Genomic DNA, 22,243 nt, shown 5'->3' with positions numbered 1-22,243 from the left:
CGTAAATAAATAAATAAATAAATAAGGTAGTCAGTAGTGATAATACATCCCCAAAAACAATTATTTGCATTATTTTGAGCTAATAAAATTTATGTCTCAGAATTATCCTTACTCATTGCTAAAATAGAAAATGTTTACAATTACACTGTGATAATTGTAACTTTAATACATCTCCAGTAATACAAAGTAACTCACTTTAAGAATTATTTGTAGTATGATAGAAATATGACACATCCTCTATGCATTTGGTTAAATAAGATGTCATAGTGCAGTATTTGAATGACAGGAAATGAATGTAGTAGTTGAAAGAATAGACCCTGAAGGCTTTGTGTGTAGAGTCCAGTATTTCTGTTGCCACTGCCTGTCTAGTGACTTGGGGTAAGTTAATTAACTTCCTTGTGATTGGTTGTCTTATATAGCAGTCTTGTTGCATCTGGATAATAATTTATTCTTTCTGGGCTGTTATAGCTTTAATGGTTGATTGTTTATATGTATAGTAAGTAGGTGATGTAGAGGTTTCAGTAGTGAATGTAACTGTATATTAGCAAAGGTTTATACAGAATATTTATCCTGCCCATAAAAACATACTGAATTGTCAACTTACTTCCTGACAAAACACAAGACACAAAAGTGAGCTGTTAATTGTTAGAAAATATGGTAGATTGAAAGTAGTGTACATTTGTATTTCTAATTGCCACATTGTTAATAAATGATAAATATTAATTATGTTTTTCTGTAGTCAGAAGGTTTTTCCGGTCCCACCAGGCCCTCGCAGTCCCATGGCCCACTTATAAAATAATAATTGAGAAGCTTATATTAAGTATAACTGCTTGGCCATTATCTCCGGCTTATTACTGACTATCTCTTATACTTAAATTAACCCATAGTTCTTATCTTTGTTTAGCCACATGGCTTGGTACCTTTTCTCAGTTCTGCCTTGACATCTTGCTTCCTCTGTGTCTGGCTGGTGACTCCTGTCTCAGTCCTTCCTCTTCCCAGAATTCTCTTCATCTGCTCCCCCCCCACACACACACCTGTACTTCCTTCCTGGCTACTGGCCAATCAGTGTTTTATTTATCAACTAATCAGAGCAACACATATTCACAGCAAACAGAACAACATCTCACAGCACTTCCCCTTTTCTGTCTAATCAAAAAGGAAAGTTTTAACTTTAACACAATAAAGTTACATATAACAAAACTGTTATCAAGCAAGAATTACAGTTATAATATTTACTCTATTTGTATTTGTCAAAATTAAAGAAAACATTCTATCCTATATTTGTGAGTCTAAAGTTTCATATCTAATTCATCTTTTATCATAACCAAGGACAGTTATAACTATCTCGTCTTCAACTACATCGTAGACCCCAGAAGGATATATATTACCTAAGTAAACAGGAAATGCATTGTAAGCAACTTCCAAAATTCTAGAAATGATGGAGATAGCTGCCTACCTGGACAGTCATCCAAAGTTCCTCTGCAAGGTTGGGTCATCCATCTTCAGCCAGTAGGCCTAGAGTTTTTTAGTTGCTTCTCTCTGTGTCCGGCAGAATGTCTGGTAGTTTCCTCTGTGAAACAGGAACCTGAAGAACCATTTCACCTTGCAAAGTTCAGTGGTCACCTTCCTGTGGGTCCTGCATGTTCAGTTGATAAAACATTTTGTCAAGCAGTCCAAGCAAGAACATTTTCTTGCCCAAATGGCCAGTTTTGCCAAGAAGGTAAACTCCATATGGAGTATCTTCAATGCCCATCTTTGTCTTTGAAGTAAATTGGTGCTGCCAGGAGCAGACCTGTCTTATTGTCCAGGAACATCTAAATTTTTAAAACATTTTTAAATGCCATATTCTGTAGGTCTTTGATGTGTTTGAAGATTACCTACCTAATTGAAATATATCTATGTATACCTAGAAAACTTAACGACCATGACTATGAGTTTGATTATCATAGATGACTAATTATTAATCTTTATTTCTCAACTATACACTACAATTTCAAATGAGTTGCACAAACAAAATACTTTAAACAAGAGTAGAAATATATGTACAGTATAACAAAATTAACTTTAAATTTGTATCAATAAACTATAATCCATAGCAATGTAAAACATTTTGGTAAGTTGTTACTCTTTAAAAGTAGATATCTATATACTTTCCTCCTTTTTCTTTATAAAGATGTTGACTATGACCAATAAACAATAATAATGGAATATGTTCTCTGAATTTGTCAAATGCAAATGGACTAGACATTGTTGATGTATTTATTGCTTTTATATATTGAATATAGTTATTGTACTTATTGTAAATAGTTTTTCATATATTAGCTATAGTTTTTGACAAAAAAGGGAAAATGTGGTAATGTATTGTGAACGCCCCAATATACTGTGATCCCCAATAAAATTTATCTGAGAATCAGAGGAAAAAGCCAGCCACTATAAGTAAACAGAAATCAGGCAATGGTAGCATACGCCTTTAATCCTATCACTTGGGAGGCAGGGATCTGTCTGGATCTCTGTGTGTTCAAGGCCACACTGGGGAACAGAGCAAGGCGTGGTGACACACACCTTTAATCCTAGCACTAACCATAGAGGTCTGGAGTTTGTACAGATAGACAGGAAGTGACAGAGCTGAGCAGGAAGAGGAAGTGGTGTAGCTGGGCTGAGAGAGCCAATGGGAGAACAGAACAGAAAGGCATATAGGTGTGGGTATACAGGAAGTAGCTCTCTTTGGAGACTGAGGTTTCGGTGAGGTGAAGTTAGCTTGTGACTTTTCCTATTTCCCTGACCTCTCAGGTTTTCATTCCTATATCTGGCTCCGGATTTTTATCTAATAAGACCATTCAGCAGTTCTTCTACATTTTTCTTACTTGCACAATTCCTTTAGGCTACAATCAGATTTTAAGGACTGCGATTTTTAAAAATTGTATCATTTGAGGGCTTCATACATGGGTACTATATCTACATTCCTTCCTCACACCAGCTTCCTTATCAGATCATTGTGTGGGAGAACACTGTATTTACAGTAAGCACACAAGTGTCTTGGGAGGTGGCCTCATTTCATTGTTAGGGGGTAGTTCCCTTGATAATATTACCACTCTCTAAATGGATTTATTCCAAGTTATAAAAGTTATTACTTGGCTATAATATTTTTCAGTACTTTAAAAAATTACCATAATCCTCTGTGAAAATCTTTTATATTCATATTTCAGAAAAGATTTTAATTAAATTGATAGAAATTTAAAATATGTTTACTTTTCCACTTTCTTATGCAAAGAGGTCCAAATGAGTATAAAGTTAATTTCGATTAAGAAAATCAAGATAGGTAATTGTTATAAAGCAATTTATATCCAAATGCACACAGTAGAACTACTGTGTTCACTTCATTTGCCATGTTCTGACTGACCCCTCACAGGTATTTATGCCATGGTTTGTTGTTCAGTTTCTTGTTGCTTTTGTTTATCTAATAGACAAGTTCTCACTAAAATTTATGCTCTATTTTAAAATATCTTTGGATTATATCACAAAATTTTAGTATATTTCTATTTTGAAAGATATCGAAATATGTTTTTGTCAGTGCCTTGAACTGTATGTACCTCATCTTCAACTGGCTGAATTATACTTTTTACGGAAGGCAGTAATTGTTCAACATTTTCCGTCCCTCCCTATCATCTCTTCTTACTTTTGTTCTTCTTCTCCCTCTTCTGTTTTCTTTTGCATATAAATTTCCTATTTGTAGTAACATATTCAGTTTAATTTTCATATGAGTTTACTAAGATAAAAATACATAATTTGCATGTTGTTAGAAATTTAAAATAGCTTAAAGTTATTCTTGAAATTGTAAACAAACTTTGAAGGCCTGTAGTTCTTAATGAACAAAATTTTCATTAACAGTAGAATATAATTTTTATTTTATGATAACATAAGCTTTCTGTATACTTGGATTAATTTTTGTCACCATGAAATCTTTTGTAGTTGAGAAATTCTATGAGTCTTTGTCATCAGAAATTTTCATTTATGAGAAGACCCTTTTTCTATCACTTTATGATGATGTGTAGATGAATTTCTAAATAGTCTTATTAAATAAAAAACACGGAGCCAAATATAGTGGCGAAAGCCTTAGAGATCAGGGAAATAGGAATAGCCACCAGCCCACATTACCTCACTAGCTCTGTAGCTTTCAAATGCCTTTACTACCTGTCTACCCAGGTTGTTATTGCTATGCTGTTCTGCCCTCTCATTGGCTATCTTAACCCAGCCGCCTCACTTCCTTGTCACTGCCTGTCTATACACACCTCCAGGTCTCTATGGTTGGTACTGGGATTAAAGGTGTGTGTCACCACGCTTGGCTCTGTTCCCTAGTGTGGCCTTGAACACACAGAGGACCTGCCTGCTAAGTGATTGGATTAAAGGTGTGTGCTACTGCTGCCTGACTTTTGTGTTTACTTAAAATTGCTTGCTATTTCCTCTGATCTCCAGGCAAACTTTATTTAACATACAAATAAAATATCACCACATTTCAGCACAAGTAAAATATCACCACAATGGTGAATAAGTCTTTTGCAGAATCTTTATTGGCTTACTACTTTAGTGCTGAGAAATCAATAAAGTTACTGCTTAGTAAGTGTTCATAAAGGGGTGCCTCTCTGTGTAATCAATTAGTGCCTTCCCTCCTTCCAGAAGTTAGCTTCAGCCATCGGTGACTTGAATTGCTGCTGATATCAGTAACTTTAGAGGACAAAGTGTTGTGGCACATATGATCTCAGATAGTTGCAATGAATTTAAGCAGAGAAAGAAACCATCTTAGAATACTTTCAGTATAGCTTTGTGAAATTACAGTGTATGCATTTTGCTAACTAACAAGCTGTTCTTATACTTAAGAGTCCCGACCACTATCAGTTCCTGTGAAGGCCATGCTGCACATTCATGAAGGTTGTAGAAGTCCTGAAGAAAGAATGAAAGAATTTATTGGAATATTATGGAATGCAGTGAAGAGCCTCACATTACAGGTAAATTTAACTATTAGAAATATTATGGTTCCTCTCATAATGTTATAAAATTGTAGCATATTTAATTGTGGTATAATATTTCTGACAACATTCCCATGGTCTGCTCATGTATATTGAGGTTCAGGATGGTGTCCTCTAACATTTCAGGGTTTCATTTGTTTTCTGAGTCTCTGATTCCTCGGTAGTACTCGGCCGTTTATAGAGAACTACTTTTGTGATTTTGGTGAGACTGTCAATCATACTATCTCAAGTAAAGCACTATAAGCTGGTTACACTTGAATTAATTGAATTTTCTCCTGGAGAATTCCACCAGATTGTGGCCAGTGATGAAATAATCATATTTTTTGATGTCTGGTGAACTTCCTGACTTATCTTCAGGATCAGTTATGAGTAGACATTTTTGGACAGGCAGATGAATAGTCAATCACATTAATTATGAAAACATGTTTTATAACATTAATACTAATTGTTTTGTATATGCATGGTAGCTTCTTAGCAGGGATAAACCTGAAATCCAACTCTAGGAGTTGCCCCTCCTCCTATCAAAATTGAATGGTAAAAGTATGGAAGATAATCCATGTTTCTCTTGGAGATTTTATTTTGTTTTATTGTTATTTAAAACTTAAACTACGGTATCTTTAGATTCCATACCCAAAATATTCCCATGACATATTGTGCTGGCTGGTTTTATGTCATCTTGACACAAGCCAGAGTCATTACGAAGAAGGAACTTCACTTGAGAAGATGCCCTCACCAGGTTGGCCTGTGGGCTAGTCTGTGACACATTCTCTGGATTGATGATTGATGTAGAAAGGCCCAGCTCACTGTGGATAGGAGCTATAAGAAAGCAGGCTGAGCAAGCCATGAGCAGCAAGCCAGTGCACAGAGCTCCTCCATGGCCTCTGCATCTACTCCTGCCTCCAGGTTCCTGCCTTGAGTCCCAGCCCTAAACTGTGTTAGTGATGCTCTGTGACAGGGACCTGTGAGCTGAGATAAACCTTTTCCTCTCCCTACTGATGTTCTGTGACTGGGACCTGTGAGCTGAGATAAACCTTTTCCTCTCCAAGTTGCTTTTGGTCATGGTGTTTTATCACGTCAGTATAGACCCCACATAAGAAACAGACTAATAACATAAAACAAGAAATGAATTTGGTTACAGTTTTGTGTATTTGTTTTGTTGTAGCACGAATAGAAGGCTGATAATTTTGAAAGCCCATAAATATATAGGTAAATAATAACATTTTAAAGTATGTGCATCGTGTACATCTTCTTAAGTCCTTGAAGGCCAATATATTTAGTCTCACAGGTAATAGTGTTTATTCGTGGATTTAATTGTTTGGCAAATTTTTAGTTGACAGTATCATACATTTTTCTGTCAATTTTGTATTTCCCCTAAGGAAAATGACTTATCACTTACACCTCAACTTTGCTTGAACTTGTCAATAAGTGAATTTTATTGATTGCCCTAATAGATTTCTTATGTGGAACAAAATAGTAAACAGCATAAATGAAATGATTTTAATCTCTGGTGGCAAAAATCATCCTTTACTTATTTTACAGTTGTTTGTTCAGTACCTAGTAAATGCTGGGCACTGTGTTGTGTGCTGTAGCAGAAATGAAATGGTGCATGTTGACTTAGAGTTTATAGTCTGCTGAAAGTTTTGTAATATCCAGAAATTCTCTGAAATATTGTCAAGTAGTTTTGCACTACTAGAGAGTCTCACATGTTAATGAACCTTTCTGCCACTGTGCTTCCTTGGACTTTATTGTAAGCTTTTCCATGTCAGGCCCATTTCTTTTGTCTCTGTGTTCCTGAGTTCCAGCTCAGATCATTGTTGATATTCAAGAGTGCACAGATGAAAAACCATGGATGCCGTAGTTTACAGTGTTCATTTTTCTTTAATTTGAAATTGTCTCTTAAAGAATAAAGGACAGTCACTTAAAGACCACCTAGCACAGCATTAGAAAGCATTTACATATGAAGTGTTTTATAAGGTGGCCACTGACTAGTTAAGATTTTTCAAATTAATGTGTAACTAGTTCTCTGTAAATGATACATTTATACAGCATATAAATGACAAAAATTCTTTTTTTTCATTTCACTGAAAATAGATTCTTTCCTCATACAATATGTCCTGATTACAGTTTTCCCTTCTTCTATTCCTCCCAGTTTATCCCCACCCCCCCTTCCCGCCTCCCCTTCCCGCCTCCCCTTCCCGCCTCCCCTTCCCGCCTCCCCTCAGGATCTACTCCCTTTCTGTCTGCCCTTGGAAAAGAACAGGCTTCTAATTTTGAAATCTCACAAATAGAACCAGAGAACACCATGGCATAGATCTGTTTTAATAACACATAAACTTGAAATTTAAGAAGAAGAATACACTGCAATAATTTCATTTGTTAAACTATGAATACCAAGCCTTTTTTACTTTATTGGTTTACTGTCTGTATCTGATACCTAAGTGCATAGCCCCTGACCTAGTAGGAATTAAATAGAGGTGGTTCTACTTCAAGAATTTGTAATAATCCCTTACTTTCACCGATGAATGTGTTCAGTGTTGGCAAAAGAGCATGTTGCTACCAAAACTGAAACAAGATCCTTGAAACAGAAAGGATGTTGCCATGGAAAAATGAAGTAACACTCAGTGCAGCTGCAGTGCATTAATGAAGAGGATATTTTTTTAAAGATCATTTGTGTTTGGTGTGGTGCAGAGGGTCCCAACCAGGTGGTTTCCATGAACAGAATCTGACCCCCGACTCAGGATGTCTTACTGGCAGATTACTTCATATTCTTTCCCTTGGATTGTCAGGTCCTTACATTAATGCAGAATTTACAGCCTCACATTTATGCCCAGTAACATAAATCACTGAGAATTTTACATTAAACCACAGTTTAGACACAAGGTTTAACAGTTATTCTAAAAATGTGAAAAGATTCATGTGATAGCCTCAACGTATAGTATACATGTCACTCTATTTTGAGTGCTCCGCATTGTGCGTGTTTAGATTCTAATCGCCAAAGAAGTTCTCCTCACATGTGTCATCTTTAGTAAGCTTGTCTTCTAGACTGTTTACCTAGCTCATACTGTATTGTTATATATGCATTATTATTGTATCCCTGCTAGGAAATAGTTGATGCTTAAGTTAGTAGAGTGGGATGCTTTATGATTTTGCAAATTAGAGTGCAACTAAAATTGTATTTCTGATGCTGACTTTCTGTATGTGGTCACATGTTTTAATATTATTAAATGAATGGCCTCAAATTGTTGAGAACATTTTTAACATGACATCAATATCTACATGAAATGTTACTCTTTATTCATATTTTGTTCTTTTAACCTGAGTTAGGAAAGAATGCTCACTTAGTTTATGCCATTGTAAAATGTACAATTAAACATTACTAATGCATTATGTTATTTATTTAAAACCTACTAGTGATACATATAAGACTATTTAGACTTATTTCTCTTTCTCTTTATCTCTCTTTGGTTTTTCGAGACAGGGTTCTTCTGTGTAACCCTGGTTGTCCTGGAACTCACTCCGTAGACCAGGCTGGCCTCTAACTCACAGAGACACACCTGCCTCTGCCTCCTGAGTGCTGGGATTAAAGGCATATGCCACCCCTGCCTGGCTTGACTTCTTTCTCAATGAAGTACATTGTGATCTTGAGCTGATCAACTGTTTTACACTTGCATGCTTAATTTGCCTGAGCTGTAAGATAAGGTTCTAAAACTTACTAATATTTTCACAATAAATAATGAAGTAAAAAATGCAAACAGGCCCTCTGTGTGTCTTCATGAGTTATTTTTTTTTAATTTTTATTTTTTATCGAGACAGGGTTTCTCTGTGTACCTTTGTGCCTTTCCTGGATCTCGCTCTGTAGACCAGGCTGGCCTCGAACTCACAAAGATCTGCCTGCCTCTGCCTCTTGAGTGCTGGGATTAAAGGCATGCGCCACTACCACCCAGCGAGTTATTTTTTTTTTAAGAAATCCAAATGACAGTTGAAAAAGTCAGTTGATATATCATATACATTTGTTTATGCAAAAGGTTATGTGCCATTTTTTCCCTGAGTTCAGTAGTTGTCCATACCCAGAAATATGAAGCCAACGTAAACCAGGTTGTTTATTTGTAGGTCAGTGAATTATTTATTGTGTCATGGAAATCTAAGTGGAATGCCATGCTCTCATTAGAAATATATTACCTTGAAAGCAGGGATATTACTATACCTATTGTTATCTTTTATAAAATATGGTATCCTTGCTAACCCAATTACCTGAAGTATCCCACGGCTTAATAAGCAATACAGTTTTCATCTTACCTTCAAATCACGTCTTTGTTGTATAATTTCTATAGGAAACTAACAAGTTGTAGTTTATATTTACTTAACAAAATAACTCAAGTATGCTAAAATTTGAGGCAATATTATAGCCACATACAAAACATTATTTTGTAATAGTCAGCTAAGACTAACAGAGCTTAATCTTTACTGGTTCTGAATTCAGAAAACAAACAAACAAACTAACAGATATCAGTGAGTTTTGCATTTGGACTTATTCCGTCTTAATGTACTGTAAGTCTGGTGAGTTAAGTAACTTCTCAGTTTTTAAGGGGTATTAAACATTTTATGGAAAATCACAATTTACATAATAACTTGAAGGCTAAAATCAGAAAAAGTGCTTTGATTTCTAAGACTTTTCATTTTACCATGTGTAATACATATGGCGCGCACGCGCACACACACATTGCCTCTTAGGGTGTATATCAAAGTTTCTTACATACACACATTCTTTTAATGGTTGTTTAGAGCTGTGAACTGAGTATTTTTTGTGTATGTTCATCTATTTTAGTCTGTAATTTTAAAATACAGGGCCCTGAATGGGCGTACAAATAGCATTATTTAAAAAAAAAAGTTTGGATCCTTATCTGGCTGCTGCTAACCAAATCTAATGAACTAGAGAAGCAGGGTGATCTTTATCCATTTCCCAGCACATTTTCTAACTCGATCGTGGTTCTTGAAAAGTGGTGAAGGGCAGCTGCAGGTTTGATCTCATGTCACTGGATGCTTTAATCAAGTTTGTAGCTTGAAATTGTCATTTGGATATCTTAAGTAAAATATCTCATAAAGACACACACAGGGCATGCTCTTAGTTTTGACTTCATTATTTATTGTGAAGTTATTAGTCAAATGTATGTTTGATCTGACCCGCATATTTTCATTCTGCTTTTCTTTTCTAGCTTGATGTCCAGTCTTGCTGTGTGTTCATTCCAAATGATAGCCTGCCTTCTCCGAGTACAATTGTATCTGGTGACATCCCTGGGACAGTAAGAAGTTGGTACCATGGACAAACCAGCACACCAGGAACACTTGTCCTTTGTTTGCCACAAATAAAGATTATCAGTGCTGGTCACAAGTGCATGGAGCCTCTGCAGGAGATTCCCTTTGTCATCCCACGTCCCATCCTTGAAGAGGGTACATTTAAATATTTTTTCAATTTTCTAAGAAAGCGCCATATTGATTTCCAGAGTGGCTGTACAAGCTTGCATTCCCACCAACAATGGAGGAGAGTTCCCCTTGCTCCACATCCTCTCCAGCATAAACTGTCTTCAGTGTTTTTGATCTTAGCCATTCTGACAGGGTAAGGTGGTATCTCAGAGTCATTTTGATTTGCATTTTCCTGATGATTAGGGATGTTGAGCAATTCCTTAAATGTCTTTCAGCCATTTGAGCTTCCTCTGTTGAGAATTCTCTGTTTAGCTCTATAGCCCATTTCTTAATTGGACTGTTGGGCATTTTGATGTCTAATTTCTTGAGTTCCTTATATATTCTGGATATCAATCCTCTGTCAGATGTGGGGTTGGTGAAGATCTTTTCCCATCCTGTAGGCTGTCGCTTTGCCTTGTTGACCGTATCCTTTGCTCTACAAAAGCTTCTCAGTTTCAAGAGGTCCCATTGATTGATTGTTTCTCTCAGTGTCTGTGCTACTGGTGTTCTATTTAGGAAGTGGTCTCCTATGCCAATGCGTTCAAGACTACATCCTACTTTCTCTTCTAGCAGGTTCAGAGTAGCTGGATTTATGTTGAGGTCTTTGATCCACTTGGTCTTAAGTTTTGTGCACGGTGATAGATATGGATCTATTTGCAGCCTTTTACATGTTGATATTCAGTTTTGCCAGCACCATTTGTTGAAGATGCTTTCTTTTTTCCATTGTGCACTTTTGGCTTCTTTGTCAAAAATTATATGTTCATAGGTGTGCGGATTAATGTCAGGGTCTTCAATTCGATTCCATTGGTCCACATGTCGGTTTTTATGCCAGTACCAAGCTGTTTTCATTACTGTAGCTCTATAGTAGAGCTTGAAGTCAGGGATCGTGATGCCTCCAGAGGTTGTGTTATTGTACAGGATTCTTTTGGCTATCCTGGGTTTTTTGTTTTTCCATATGAAGTTGAGTATTATTCTTTCCAGGTCTGTGAAGAATTGTGTTGGTATTTTGATGGGGATTGCATTGAATCTGTAGATTGCTTTTGGTAAGATTGCCATTTTTACTATGTTAGTCCTGCCTATCCATGAGCATGGGAGATCTTTCCATTTTCTGATATCTTCTTCAATTTCTTTTTTCAGGGACTTAAAGTTCTTGTCATATAGGTCCTTTACTTGCTTGGTTAGTGTTACCCCAAGGTATTTTATGTCATTTGTGGCTATAGTAAAGGGTGATGTATCTCTGATTTCCTTTTCCGCTTCTTTGTCCATTGTATATAGGAGGGCTACTGATTTTTTTGAGTTGATCTTGTATCCTGCTATGTTGCTGAAGGTGTTTATAAGCTGTATCAGTTCCTTGGTGGAATCTTTGGGGTTGCTCAAGTATACTATCATGTCATCTGCAAATAGGGAAAGCTTGACTTCTTCCTTTCCAATTTGTATCCCCTTAATCTCCTTATGTTGTCTTATTGCTCTGGCTAGAACTTCAAGTACTATATTGAATAAGTATGGGGAGCGTGGACAGCCTTGCCTCATTCCTGATTTTAGTGGAATTGCTTTGAGTTTCTCTCCATTTAATTTGATGTTGGCTTGCTGTAAATTGCCTTTATTATGTTTAGGTATGTTCCCTGTATTCCTGATCGCTCCAAGACCTTTATCATGAAGGGGTGTTGGATTTTGTCAAATGCCTTTTCTGCATCTAGTGAGATGATCATGTGGTTTTTTTTCTTTGTGTTTGTTTATATGGTGTATTACATTGACAGACTTTCGTATGTTGAACCATCCTTGCATCCCTGGAATGAATCCTACTTGATCATGGTGGATAATTGTTTTGATGTGTTCTTGGAGTCTGTTTGCCAGTATTTTATTGAGTATTTTTGCATCAATGTTCATGAGGGAGATCGGTCTGAAGTTCTCTTTCTTTGTTTTATCCTTGTTTGGTTTAGGAATCAGGGTAATTGTAGCCTCATAGAAGGAGTTTGGTAATGTTCCTTCTGTTTCTATTGTGTGGAACAATTTAGAGAGTATTGGTATTAACTCTTCTTTGAAGATCTGGTAGAATTCTGCACTGAAACCATCTGGTCCTGGGCTTTTTTTGGTTGGGAGACTTTTAATGACTGTTTCTATTTCGTTAGGGGTTATTGGACTATTTAAATAGTTTATCTGGTCTTGATTTAATTTAGGTATGTGGTACCTATCCAGAAAATTATCCATTTCTTTTAGGTTTTCCAGTTTTGTGGAATAGAGGTTTTTGAAGTATGACCTGATGATTCTCTGGATTTCCTCAATGTCCATATGAAGTTGAGTATTGTTCTTTCCAGGTTTGTGAAGAATTGTGTTGGTATTTTGATGGGGATTGCATTGAATCTGTAGATTGCTTTTGGCATCTTGTTATTTTATGCTGGCAGTTGTAGGTTCCCCTCCACCCCCATTTTTTGTTTTATCCATATGAGTGTTTTGACTGCATGTATGTTTGTGTACTATATAAGTATAGACTGCAGAGACATCAGAGGAGTACATTGTATATTTTGGGACTGGAGTTACAGATAGTTGTGTGTAGCCGGACATTTTTCTCTGTCCCGCCCCAGTCCCACAGTCCGGCAGCTGCTTTTGAACAATAATCACTCAGAGGCTTAATTACAAATTGTTTGGTCCATGGCCCAGGCTTATTGCTAGCTAGCTCTGACATCTTAAATTAACCCATTTCTATTAATCTATGTATTGCCACATGGCCATGGTGTTACCATTCTACTGGCATGTTGCTCTTTGGGCAACGGGCTGGCATCTGCTCTGACTCTAACCTTCTTCTCCCTCTGTTTCTCTTGGATTTCCCACCTGTCTATATCCTGTGTTGCCGTAGGCCTTAACAGCTTCTTTATTAACCAGTAGTAGCAGCACATATTCACAGCATACATAGAGACCATCTCACAGCAGTTGTGAGCTACCATGTGGTTGCTGGGACTTGAACTCTGGTTCTCTAGTAGAGCAGCCAATGTTCTTAACTCTACAGCCATCTCTCCTGCCCTGTTTTGTTTTTGATATTTTAGTATATTTCAACTTCTACATGAAGATTTATTATAAATGTACTGTGTACTGGTATATTTTCTTGCTCTCATACTTTTAAATTATCATTTATATATTAACATAAATTACCTATAAAATGTACAAGATAATATGATTAAAAAATACAAACAAGGAAATATTAGGATGAAAATTGGTTTGAATTTATTTTATTTTTAAAAAGGTTTTATAAACTATACTTTGATTATATTCCTTCTCCTTCCCTAATTCCTCCCTGGTTATCACAGCCTCTCTACCCACCCAACTTCATGTCCTTTTTCTCAAAGAAATCCAAAATAACAAAAACCAGGAAAACAACAAAAAAGAAAATCAAAACTAACAAAAAAACCCCCAAGATCAACAGGACATAAGAATACCAAAACAAAAGAAAGAGAACACAGAAAAAACAGGGAGCCTATTTTGTGTCAGTCAGCTACTCCTGGGCATGGGACCTGCCCTGGAGTGTGGTTGATAGGCCCACTGACACTCCATTGGAAAAACACTTTTTCTTATTCCCAATAGGTACCAACCAGTTGCATAGCGTCTTGGTTAGAGTGGGATATGTGCTCACTTTTCCTTCTCAGTGCCAGGATTGTGTCTGCTTTCAGCCTGTGCAAGTGTTGAGGGTGATGTCACCTTCCTGTGTCAATCCTGTTGTGTGGGAGACATTATTCATGTGGAGTCACCCAGCAGCTCTGCTCTTACTCTGTCTCCACTTCCTGGTAGATCCCTGTGGTCTGAAAGACATCACACCTTGTCTGAGTGCTTCCAAGTCTCTCACTCTGCCCCTTGTTCACTTGTAGATCCTGTTTCCTTACTGTTGACTGCAAGTAGAAGCTTCTCTGATGACGCTTGAGTGGTGCTCAAATCTACGGTATAGCAATATGTCTGACACTGGGAATCTTTTAGTTATTATGTTCCTTTAACTGAATAATAGTATTAGGCCTGTGACCTGTCTAGTCATAGGTTCTTCTTTAGCAGTGTTATATACATACATGGTTTTTATTTCATGGACTGGCCTTAAATCCAAACAGAATGTGGTTCACTAGTCCCATAGCATTTGTTCTCTATTGCTGTGGTATATTTTGCAAGGAGGTCTCTGTGTAGGTTGTAGGGTTTATAGCTGGGTGAAATTGATGATTACCTTTCTCTGAAATTCATGATTACTCTGGTAATGTACAAAGTACCTTCCAGCACCATAAGCACTAGTGAGTATGGGTAAAGTTTCTAGTTAGCCACTAGCTCAGTTTCTCTGATGCCATAAGTTAAGTTTTCCCTTCAGTGATTAGGAGCTTACCCTCAGGTTATGGAAAGTAACCAATAGCTTTGTGATGTTTGGTAGCAGGGTGTGTGTGTGTGTGTGTGTGTGTGTGTGTACACATTGTATTGTGAGTCCATTTAGCTTCATATCATATGTGTATGTATTTTAGATAACTTCTACAGTAGTAGGCTTCTGTATGGCTTTTCAAAAGGCCCTAAGCGTTAGTTGGCCCTCCACCACATTCCCTACTTTGCCTGTCCTCTCATTCCCCTCCACATCCTATTCTAGTTTCCACTTCATGTATTTGTTACCCTATACTGTATTTCTCCTTCCATGGAAGCTCCCCTCCCCCCATCCCTTACTAGCTATTCAGATTGAAACGTACATGTCTACAGCATAAAACTGACACACAAATATCAGAGAAAACATGCAATGTTTGTTTTTTTCTGCATCCTGGTTACCTCACTTGGGGTGATTGTTTCTAGTTCTATCCAGTTGCCTGCAATTTCCGTTTTTCTTAACAGCTGTATAATATTCCATCATGAAACTCTACCACATTTTGAATTATCCATTCATTAGTGATGGTCATCTAGACTGTTTCCAGTTTCTGGCTGTTAGGAAAGGAGCAACAGTGAACATGGATGAGCTAGTATCTTTGGAGTACATTGTAGAATCCTTTGTGTATATCCCCAAGATTAGTGTAGAGTGGTGTAGCTGATCTTATGGTAAATTTATTTTCAGCTTTTTGAGGAACTGCCAAAGTGATTTCAATAGGGGCTATATTAGTTTGCAGTCCTGCCAGCAGTGAACAGTCCAATTTGATTATGATGGGTAATGTTTTCATGTGTTCTTATTCAGCTTGCAAGTGTTTTTATTGAGAAATTTTGCATTTCTATTCAAAATTACTAGTCTGTCACTTTCTTTTTTGGGGGAAGGGGTCTTTGTATGGTTTTGGTTCAAGGTAATAGTGGCTTTGTAAAGAAAAATAGGAAATGTTCCTTTAGTTTCTGTTTTGCTTAATAATTTGAGGAGTACTTTTGTTAGTTCTTTAAAGTCTTGTAGGATTCTGTACTGAATTCATCTGGCTATGGGTGAAAACTTTCTTTTCAGAATGAAGTCCTTCTAGTACCTTCTATAGAGCTGAATTGGTGCACATAAATGGATTGTTTGATGTTTTTTCTTTTTCCGTAGATTGTGATTGATAGTTGTACTGGGTATATTATTCTAGACTGGCATCAGTAGCTTCTTAGAGCTTGTTTAACAATGTCCAGGATCTTCTCGCTCTCAGAGCCTTCATTGAAATGTAATGTGTTACTCTCATGGGCCTGTCTTTTTAGGTTACGCCCCTGCAGTTTTTAATATCCTTTTTTTTGTTCTGTTAATTTGCTATTTTGATTATTTTGTGTTATGGGAAAATTCCTTTTTTTTTTTTTTTTAAAATCTTATTTGGTGTTCTGCATGCTGCTTGTACCTTGATAGGCATCTCTTTCTTCAGACCTGGGACGTTTTCTTCTATGACTTTGTTAGAGATATCTTCTGTGTCCTGGGACTCTTTTCCTTCTTCTATACCTATTATTTGTAGGTTTAGTCTTTTCATAGTGTTCAATATTTCCTGGATGTTTTGTGCCTAGATTTATTTAGATTTGACATTTCCTTTGATTTAGATACCCACTTTGTCTACCTCGTTTTTAAGGTCTCAGTTCCCTCTTCCATGGCTTTTCATCTATTGCTGAAGCTTACTTCTGAGGTTGCCCTTTTTCACTTCCACTTTTATTTCAGTGTGCGTTTTCTTTAGTGACTCTATTTCTTTTGTACATTCTTTCATGTCTTTGCCTGCTTCTGTTTTCCTGGTCTTCTTTAAGGCATTTATTTATATCCTCTTCAAAGTTTTTAACATGTTTTTGACTGATTTTGGAAGTCCTTGTCCTGTGCTTCAGCTTAATCGCTTTTCTCTGGACCTGAAACAGTAGGGCTCCTGAATTCTGAAGGAGGTGTATTGTCTTGGCTGTTTGTGTTTTTGCACTGGGATCTGGTATAGATACCTGGTCTCCTATTGTTGGGTGAGTATTCTGTCCTTTGGTAGCTGTTGTCCATCTTAGTTATAGTCAAATGTGGAGACTGTGTCATCTTGGAATCCCAGCCAAGTGTGGTGGATATGGGGCCCCTGGTAGACAGTCATTTTGCTGATGTGTGGGGAAGTCACAAGAGTAGAGATGAGCTAGAAGGAAAGACTGAATGGGGCCACCGGTTGGGTCACTGGCTCTTTACCAAGAATCTGATTCCATAGGGGAATGGGATTGGTTGGTGATTTGGGGTATTTTTATAGGCCAATGTAAAAATTAAAAGAGGATGATTTTAATTGCAGCCAATTGAGTTATGAATGAGTAAATTATGGAGAACTCATTGAATATATTGTTTTTCAAGTTTCTAACTTATTCACACCAAGTAACTAATTGTGAGATGACTGGAGCTACGGTTCATGTTCAATATGTACTTGATCTCTTAGATTGTAGTGTTTTCAGTTTCAGATTGATACCTCTACCTCTTTGAACTTGGACGTGCTCATTTCAAACAAAAGGTGAACTTGGAAAAAATTGGATTCATAAAGAAAATAGTATGATTATGTGTTGCAATAACAAGGCTCAAAATTTGACAGTACTACATAGGTCAACACCTTGTTCATATTATTAGAATGCAAGAATAAGAATTATGGTATTTGATTGCTGTATATTCTGCCTAGAGCCAAAAAGCAGATAGCCTGTGGATGTTTTAGCTCCAGATTTGATGTTTAATTCTCAGCCTTTCTTGAAATGAAAGCTCCATTGAAAACTTTTTTCTGGACTGGTAATATGACATATTAAAAGAAGGCTTTTTAAAAGTTCTTTATATTATCTTTGTCCTGATGTAAGGCTTCTTTCTCTAGCATCTTGAACACATTCATTCTTTCCTATTTGAATTTGGGTCCTGGGAACTCTCCCCTGCCCCTGTCTGGGGGTGTTCAGAATCCACCTCAGATTGTTGTGTATCCCATGCAAAATGTTCTGGTCATAACGATTATGTCAAGTTCAACTAGTGAGTTTTGGGGACTCTTTTTCTCAAGTATAGAATTAATTTTGTAAGGTCTAAATGATTTGTCCCTACATGTTACTGACATTCATTAATGTTTATGTAGCAGCTTTTAAAGATGTAGTTACCATGCCACAAAATTCCTTTTAAAGTATCTAATTTCATATTCTTCAGTATGTTCACAGTCCTGCGCAACCACCACTGTTGTCGGATTTTAGAATACTTTATTTCCTACAAAAGACATACCACATTGGATATTACTCTCCATTTCTTGTGATCTCAGCCTGTGGTCCTTATTAATATGCATTTATATCTGTATGAATTTGGTGTTTTAGATATTTTTTATGAATGGAATCATAGTATGTGGTCTTCTGTGACTGACATTTTAAAATCATTGATGTTGTAGTAGGTTTCATTTTTTGGATATTATGCTTAACAGCACATAGTTTATAGTTCTCTCTTTTCTAGGTTTCTTTTCCTTCCGTCTTCACCCCTCTCATCATAATCCTCAACCGAATCTTCATTACTTTTGTTCAGCCTGTGGTTTCTCTACTAATGTGATGAGAATAGATGTGATTCCCCTCTTACTGTATGCTCAGTTCCATCACCTAGCATGGCGTGTGAAAAGAATCGAGCTGACTACAATACCTGTAGTCTATAAGGTTTTCACACAATTTTTAAATATTATTTGAAAGTTCATCGGTAATCCAACAGATTTTTTATTAAAAGCCTTTCTAGAAAATTACAGAAATCAAAAATGGAATGATGTAGAAGCTATCTTATGAGAGATTTAAGGCTCTTTCTGTATTCACTTATTTTTAAAGTTCAAGATGCTGAAATCTATCATCTGATTTCAGATGCATTGGGAAGAGATGGTCCCTGCTGTAGCCAGATTTAGTTTATGTAGGATGTTTTGGTCAAAGTCAACATCTTCAGTTTCATTAGGGAGTTCTTGCAGTGAGCCTTGCAAATGTAATTTGCTACATCCAGCCAACACCTCTGAGCAGATGGGTTTTTACCCTGTGCCTAACAGAGGTTTGTTATTTCTTCTTTGAAAGAGTTGCTTGTGACGTTAACAAAATATTTTGACGGAAATGGAATATTGAGATCATTTGTAAGTTCAAACTTTGCTGCTGTTGGATTTAGTGAGTTTCAGTATAAGCTAGTGTGGAAATTATTCAGCATCTATGTAAAACATAACGGTGCTTTTTCTTTGTTGTTCTTGTTCACTCTATTGGTTTATGTGCATTGTTCTAGTTGAGTTGTTGAAAAGGTGTCATAATCAACTTCTATCAGTTATGAAGATGGTGATGTGCTATTGCAATATTTTATTTTCTCATTTTTTTCTAGGCTTATTTGTTTGAATTCTTAAATTATGTATTCAAATAGAAATCCTTTGACTCTTAGAAAAGAACTTCTAATTTTCTTTTTATGGTAATATTTTTAAATGTCTTGAAAATGACCATGCATATTTTACAAATGATGTTAAATTTCAGGCTGTTCCTGAGCCCGGGCTAGCCTAGCGTTTACGATCCTCTCCCCTCAGTCCCCCAAGTGATGGGATTAGTTGTGCAGGCTGTCTCACCCTTTGGTGCAGCTTTTGAGTTACCTACATCTGGCTAACTTGGTTGCTGCAGGCACTGTTCTCTTACTACTCACATTCAGCCTGCTCCATCTTTTATTTGTCTATGGGTTTGGTAGCTCCTAAATGCTAAAATGGATTCTTACACCATCTACGCCATGCTCGCCAATTTTGCCTTTATGAATGTTAGAACATTTACATTAAAACAAAACCTAGTGTGACAGAACTAAATGCTTACATAGTTTCCTGATCACCTCTTAAAGAAATCATTTTTTTCTTGGACACTAAGGAAAAGATAATGTTTTTCCTTTTTAATATTTGTTTTTAAAATCATTGTAAAATGTTTGATACTATTGTGACACCTAATTTTAGGTTCACAGTAGAATTAAGAGACAAATACAGAAATATCCTATATATTTTCTGCCTGTACACTTGCATTTCCCAGTTGACAGCATCGCAGACCTGAATGCTGTATTGGTTACACTTGATGGGCCTATTGAGACATCTTTATTTCTCAAAATTTGTAGTTTACTTTAGGATTGTCTTTTGGTGATATTTGTTATGTATAATGACAAATTTCTACTATTATCTTTTCATACATAGAATTTTCATTGCCGCCAAATTCTCTGAGCTACCCTTACTCATCTCTCTGCTTCTTTATCTGTTAAAAAAGCTGGCACTCAATGATATTATTATTTATTGTCTCCTAGCTTTACATTTTTAGCCATATGATAGTGCAATTGACATTTCTTCTGGGAATTTTGATGATTAGTATCTCTTTCTCTTTTCTATACTAGGCTTGCATTGTCTGTAGGACCTTTTATCTGTTCATCAACCAGAAATATCTCGGTTACTTTCAAATTTGGGCAACTTATGAATAATACACAAACTCACATATCTATAATATTTTTATGTTAACTCAACTCTGTTGAATAATTACAGAAGTGTGTGTTTGTTGGATCATGTACTCTGTTTACTTTGGTTAAAAACTGCCAAACTGTCTTCAAAGGAGGTGTGCCATTTTATTTGCAGCATCGATGAATGTGCCTCCTTCTGATGACCAAACCTGCATCATGTAAGGTTGTGTTTTTGTCTGTCTCACAGCCCTGCGATACTTTCTCCTTGTTTTAAGTTGCATATTCTTTGTGATATGTGAAAGGAAGCTTCAGTGCCATGTGCATTCCTTTTTGTTGTTAGTGATGCCTTCTAAGGCTTTTACTTTTTGAATAGAATTTTATTCTTACTCAAGTTTAATAGTTTTGAGTTTGGAATAATAATTCTTTATTAGATATCTCACTTAAATATTTTCTCCCAATCTGTGCATGTGTTTTCAACTCCTGAATATTTCTTTAGCACAGCATAATAGTGTGACGTTCATTGTAGCCAGCTCATTGGCTCTTTCTCTTGTGGACTGCTGCTTTTAATTATTTCTGAAAATCATCGTCCATTTTCTCCTGTTACCTTTTGGGAGTTTTCTTAGTTTTGTATGTTACATTTAGTTGTAAGCCATTTTGGATAATTTTTGTGAAATGCATATAGTGCTAATTTTTTCAAACAATTTTTATAATTTATGTAGTTTTAATACATTATATGTTTTATTTGTATTATAACTTTTTTGTTTTATTTTATTTATTTATTTTTTTTACATCCCAACTGCAGTTCCCCCCCCCTCATACCAGTTCTCTCCCCCCACACACACACTTTTCCTCCTCTGTTTCTCTTCAGAAAAGGGCAGGACTCCCATGGATAGCTACCAACCATGGTGTATCAAGATCAGTGAGAATAGGCAACTCCTCTCCTATTAAAGCTGGACAGTTGGACAAGACAACCAAGTAGGAGAAAAGGGTCCCAAAAGCAGGCAGCAGAGTCAGAGACAGCCCTGCTCCCACTGATAGGAGTCCCCAAGAAGACCAAGCTACACAACTAACATGTGCAGAGGACCCAGGTCAGTTGCTCCCTGGTTGTTGGGTCAGTCTTTGTGAGCTCCTAGGAGCCCAGGTTAGTGGATTCTGTGGGGTTTTTTTTTTTGTTGTTTGTGTGTATGTGTGTGGTGTTCTTGACCCCTCTGCGTCCTATAATCCTTCCTCCCCCTCTTCTCCAGAGTTCCTCTAGGTCTGCCTAATGTTTGGCTGTGTGTTTCTGCATCTTGTTTCATTAGTTGCTGGATGAAGCCTCTCTGATGACAGTTGAGCTAGGCACCAATCTGAGTATAGCAGAATATTATTGAGAATCATTTCATTGATTTTTTTCTCCCTCCAATCATGTTTGGTTCTATCCTAGGTCTCTGGCTGTCCTGCCTCTGGGTCCTGGCCATCAGGAGGAAGCTCGCTCACATGGCATGGATCTCAAGCTGGACCAGTTATTGATTTTCCACTCCCACAGTTTCTGCACCATCTTTACCCAGCACATTTTATAGGCAGGACAAATTGTAGCTTGAAGGATTCATTTCTGGGTTAGTGTCCCAGTCCCTACACTGGAAGTCTTGCTTGGTTTCAAGAGATAGTGAGTTCAGGCTCTGTATTTCCCATTGCTAGGAGTCTTAGCTAGAGTCACCTTCATAGACTCCTGGGATTTTCCATTGCACTAGGTTTCTAGTTTTTCCCAGAGATGCTCCCTGATTCTAGTTTTTCCCAGTATTCTCTTCATCATCCTTCTACTTGTGCCCTCCTGTTCCCATCCCCCCTCTTCCCCCCATCCACTGGTTATATCTATTCTATTTCCCCTTCACAGTATGATTTGTGGGTCCCCCTTTGAGCCTTCCTTGTTACTTAGCTTCTCTGTTTCTGTGGATTGTAG

At 36.9% G+C, this 22,243-nt stretch overlaps 1 protein-coding gene across 2 annotated transcripts in view; it reads left to right on the top strand.

Moving 5' to 3' along the window:
- Vps13b (vacuolar protein sorting 13 homolog B) overlaps positions 1-22,243 on the top strand; it is a 601,468-nt gene that overhangs the window by 233,933 nt on the left and 345,292 nt on the right. For both annotated transcript variants that reach the window (XM_059247261.1, XM_059247260.1), the window contains exons 22-23: positions 4,876-5,003; positions 10,238-10,472. In XM_059247261.1, coding sequence (XP_059103244.1) covers positions 4,876-5,003; positions 10,238-10,472 — 363 coding nt within the window. The remainder of the gene's footprint in view (positions 1-4,875; positions 5,004-10,237; positions 10,473-22,243) is intronic.

This window comes from Peromyscus eremicus, chromosome 20, assembly GCF_949786415.1.
Source record: "Peromyscus eremicus chromosome 20, PerEre_H2_v1, whole genome shotgun sequence".
NCBI lineage: Eukaryota > Metazoa > Chordata > Mammalia > Rodentia > Cricetidae > Peromyscus > Peromyscus eremicus.
The sequence above is the reverse complement of the archived record's forward strand: the minus strand, read 5'-3'. Positions and strand labels throughout refer to the sequence as shown.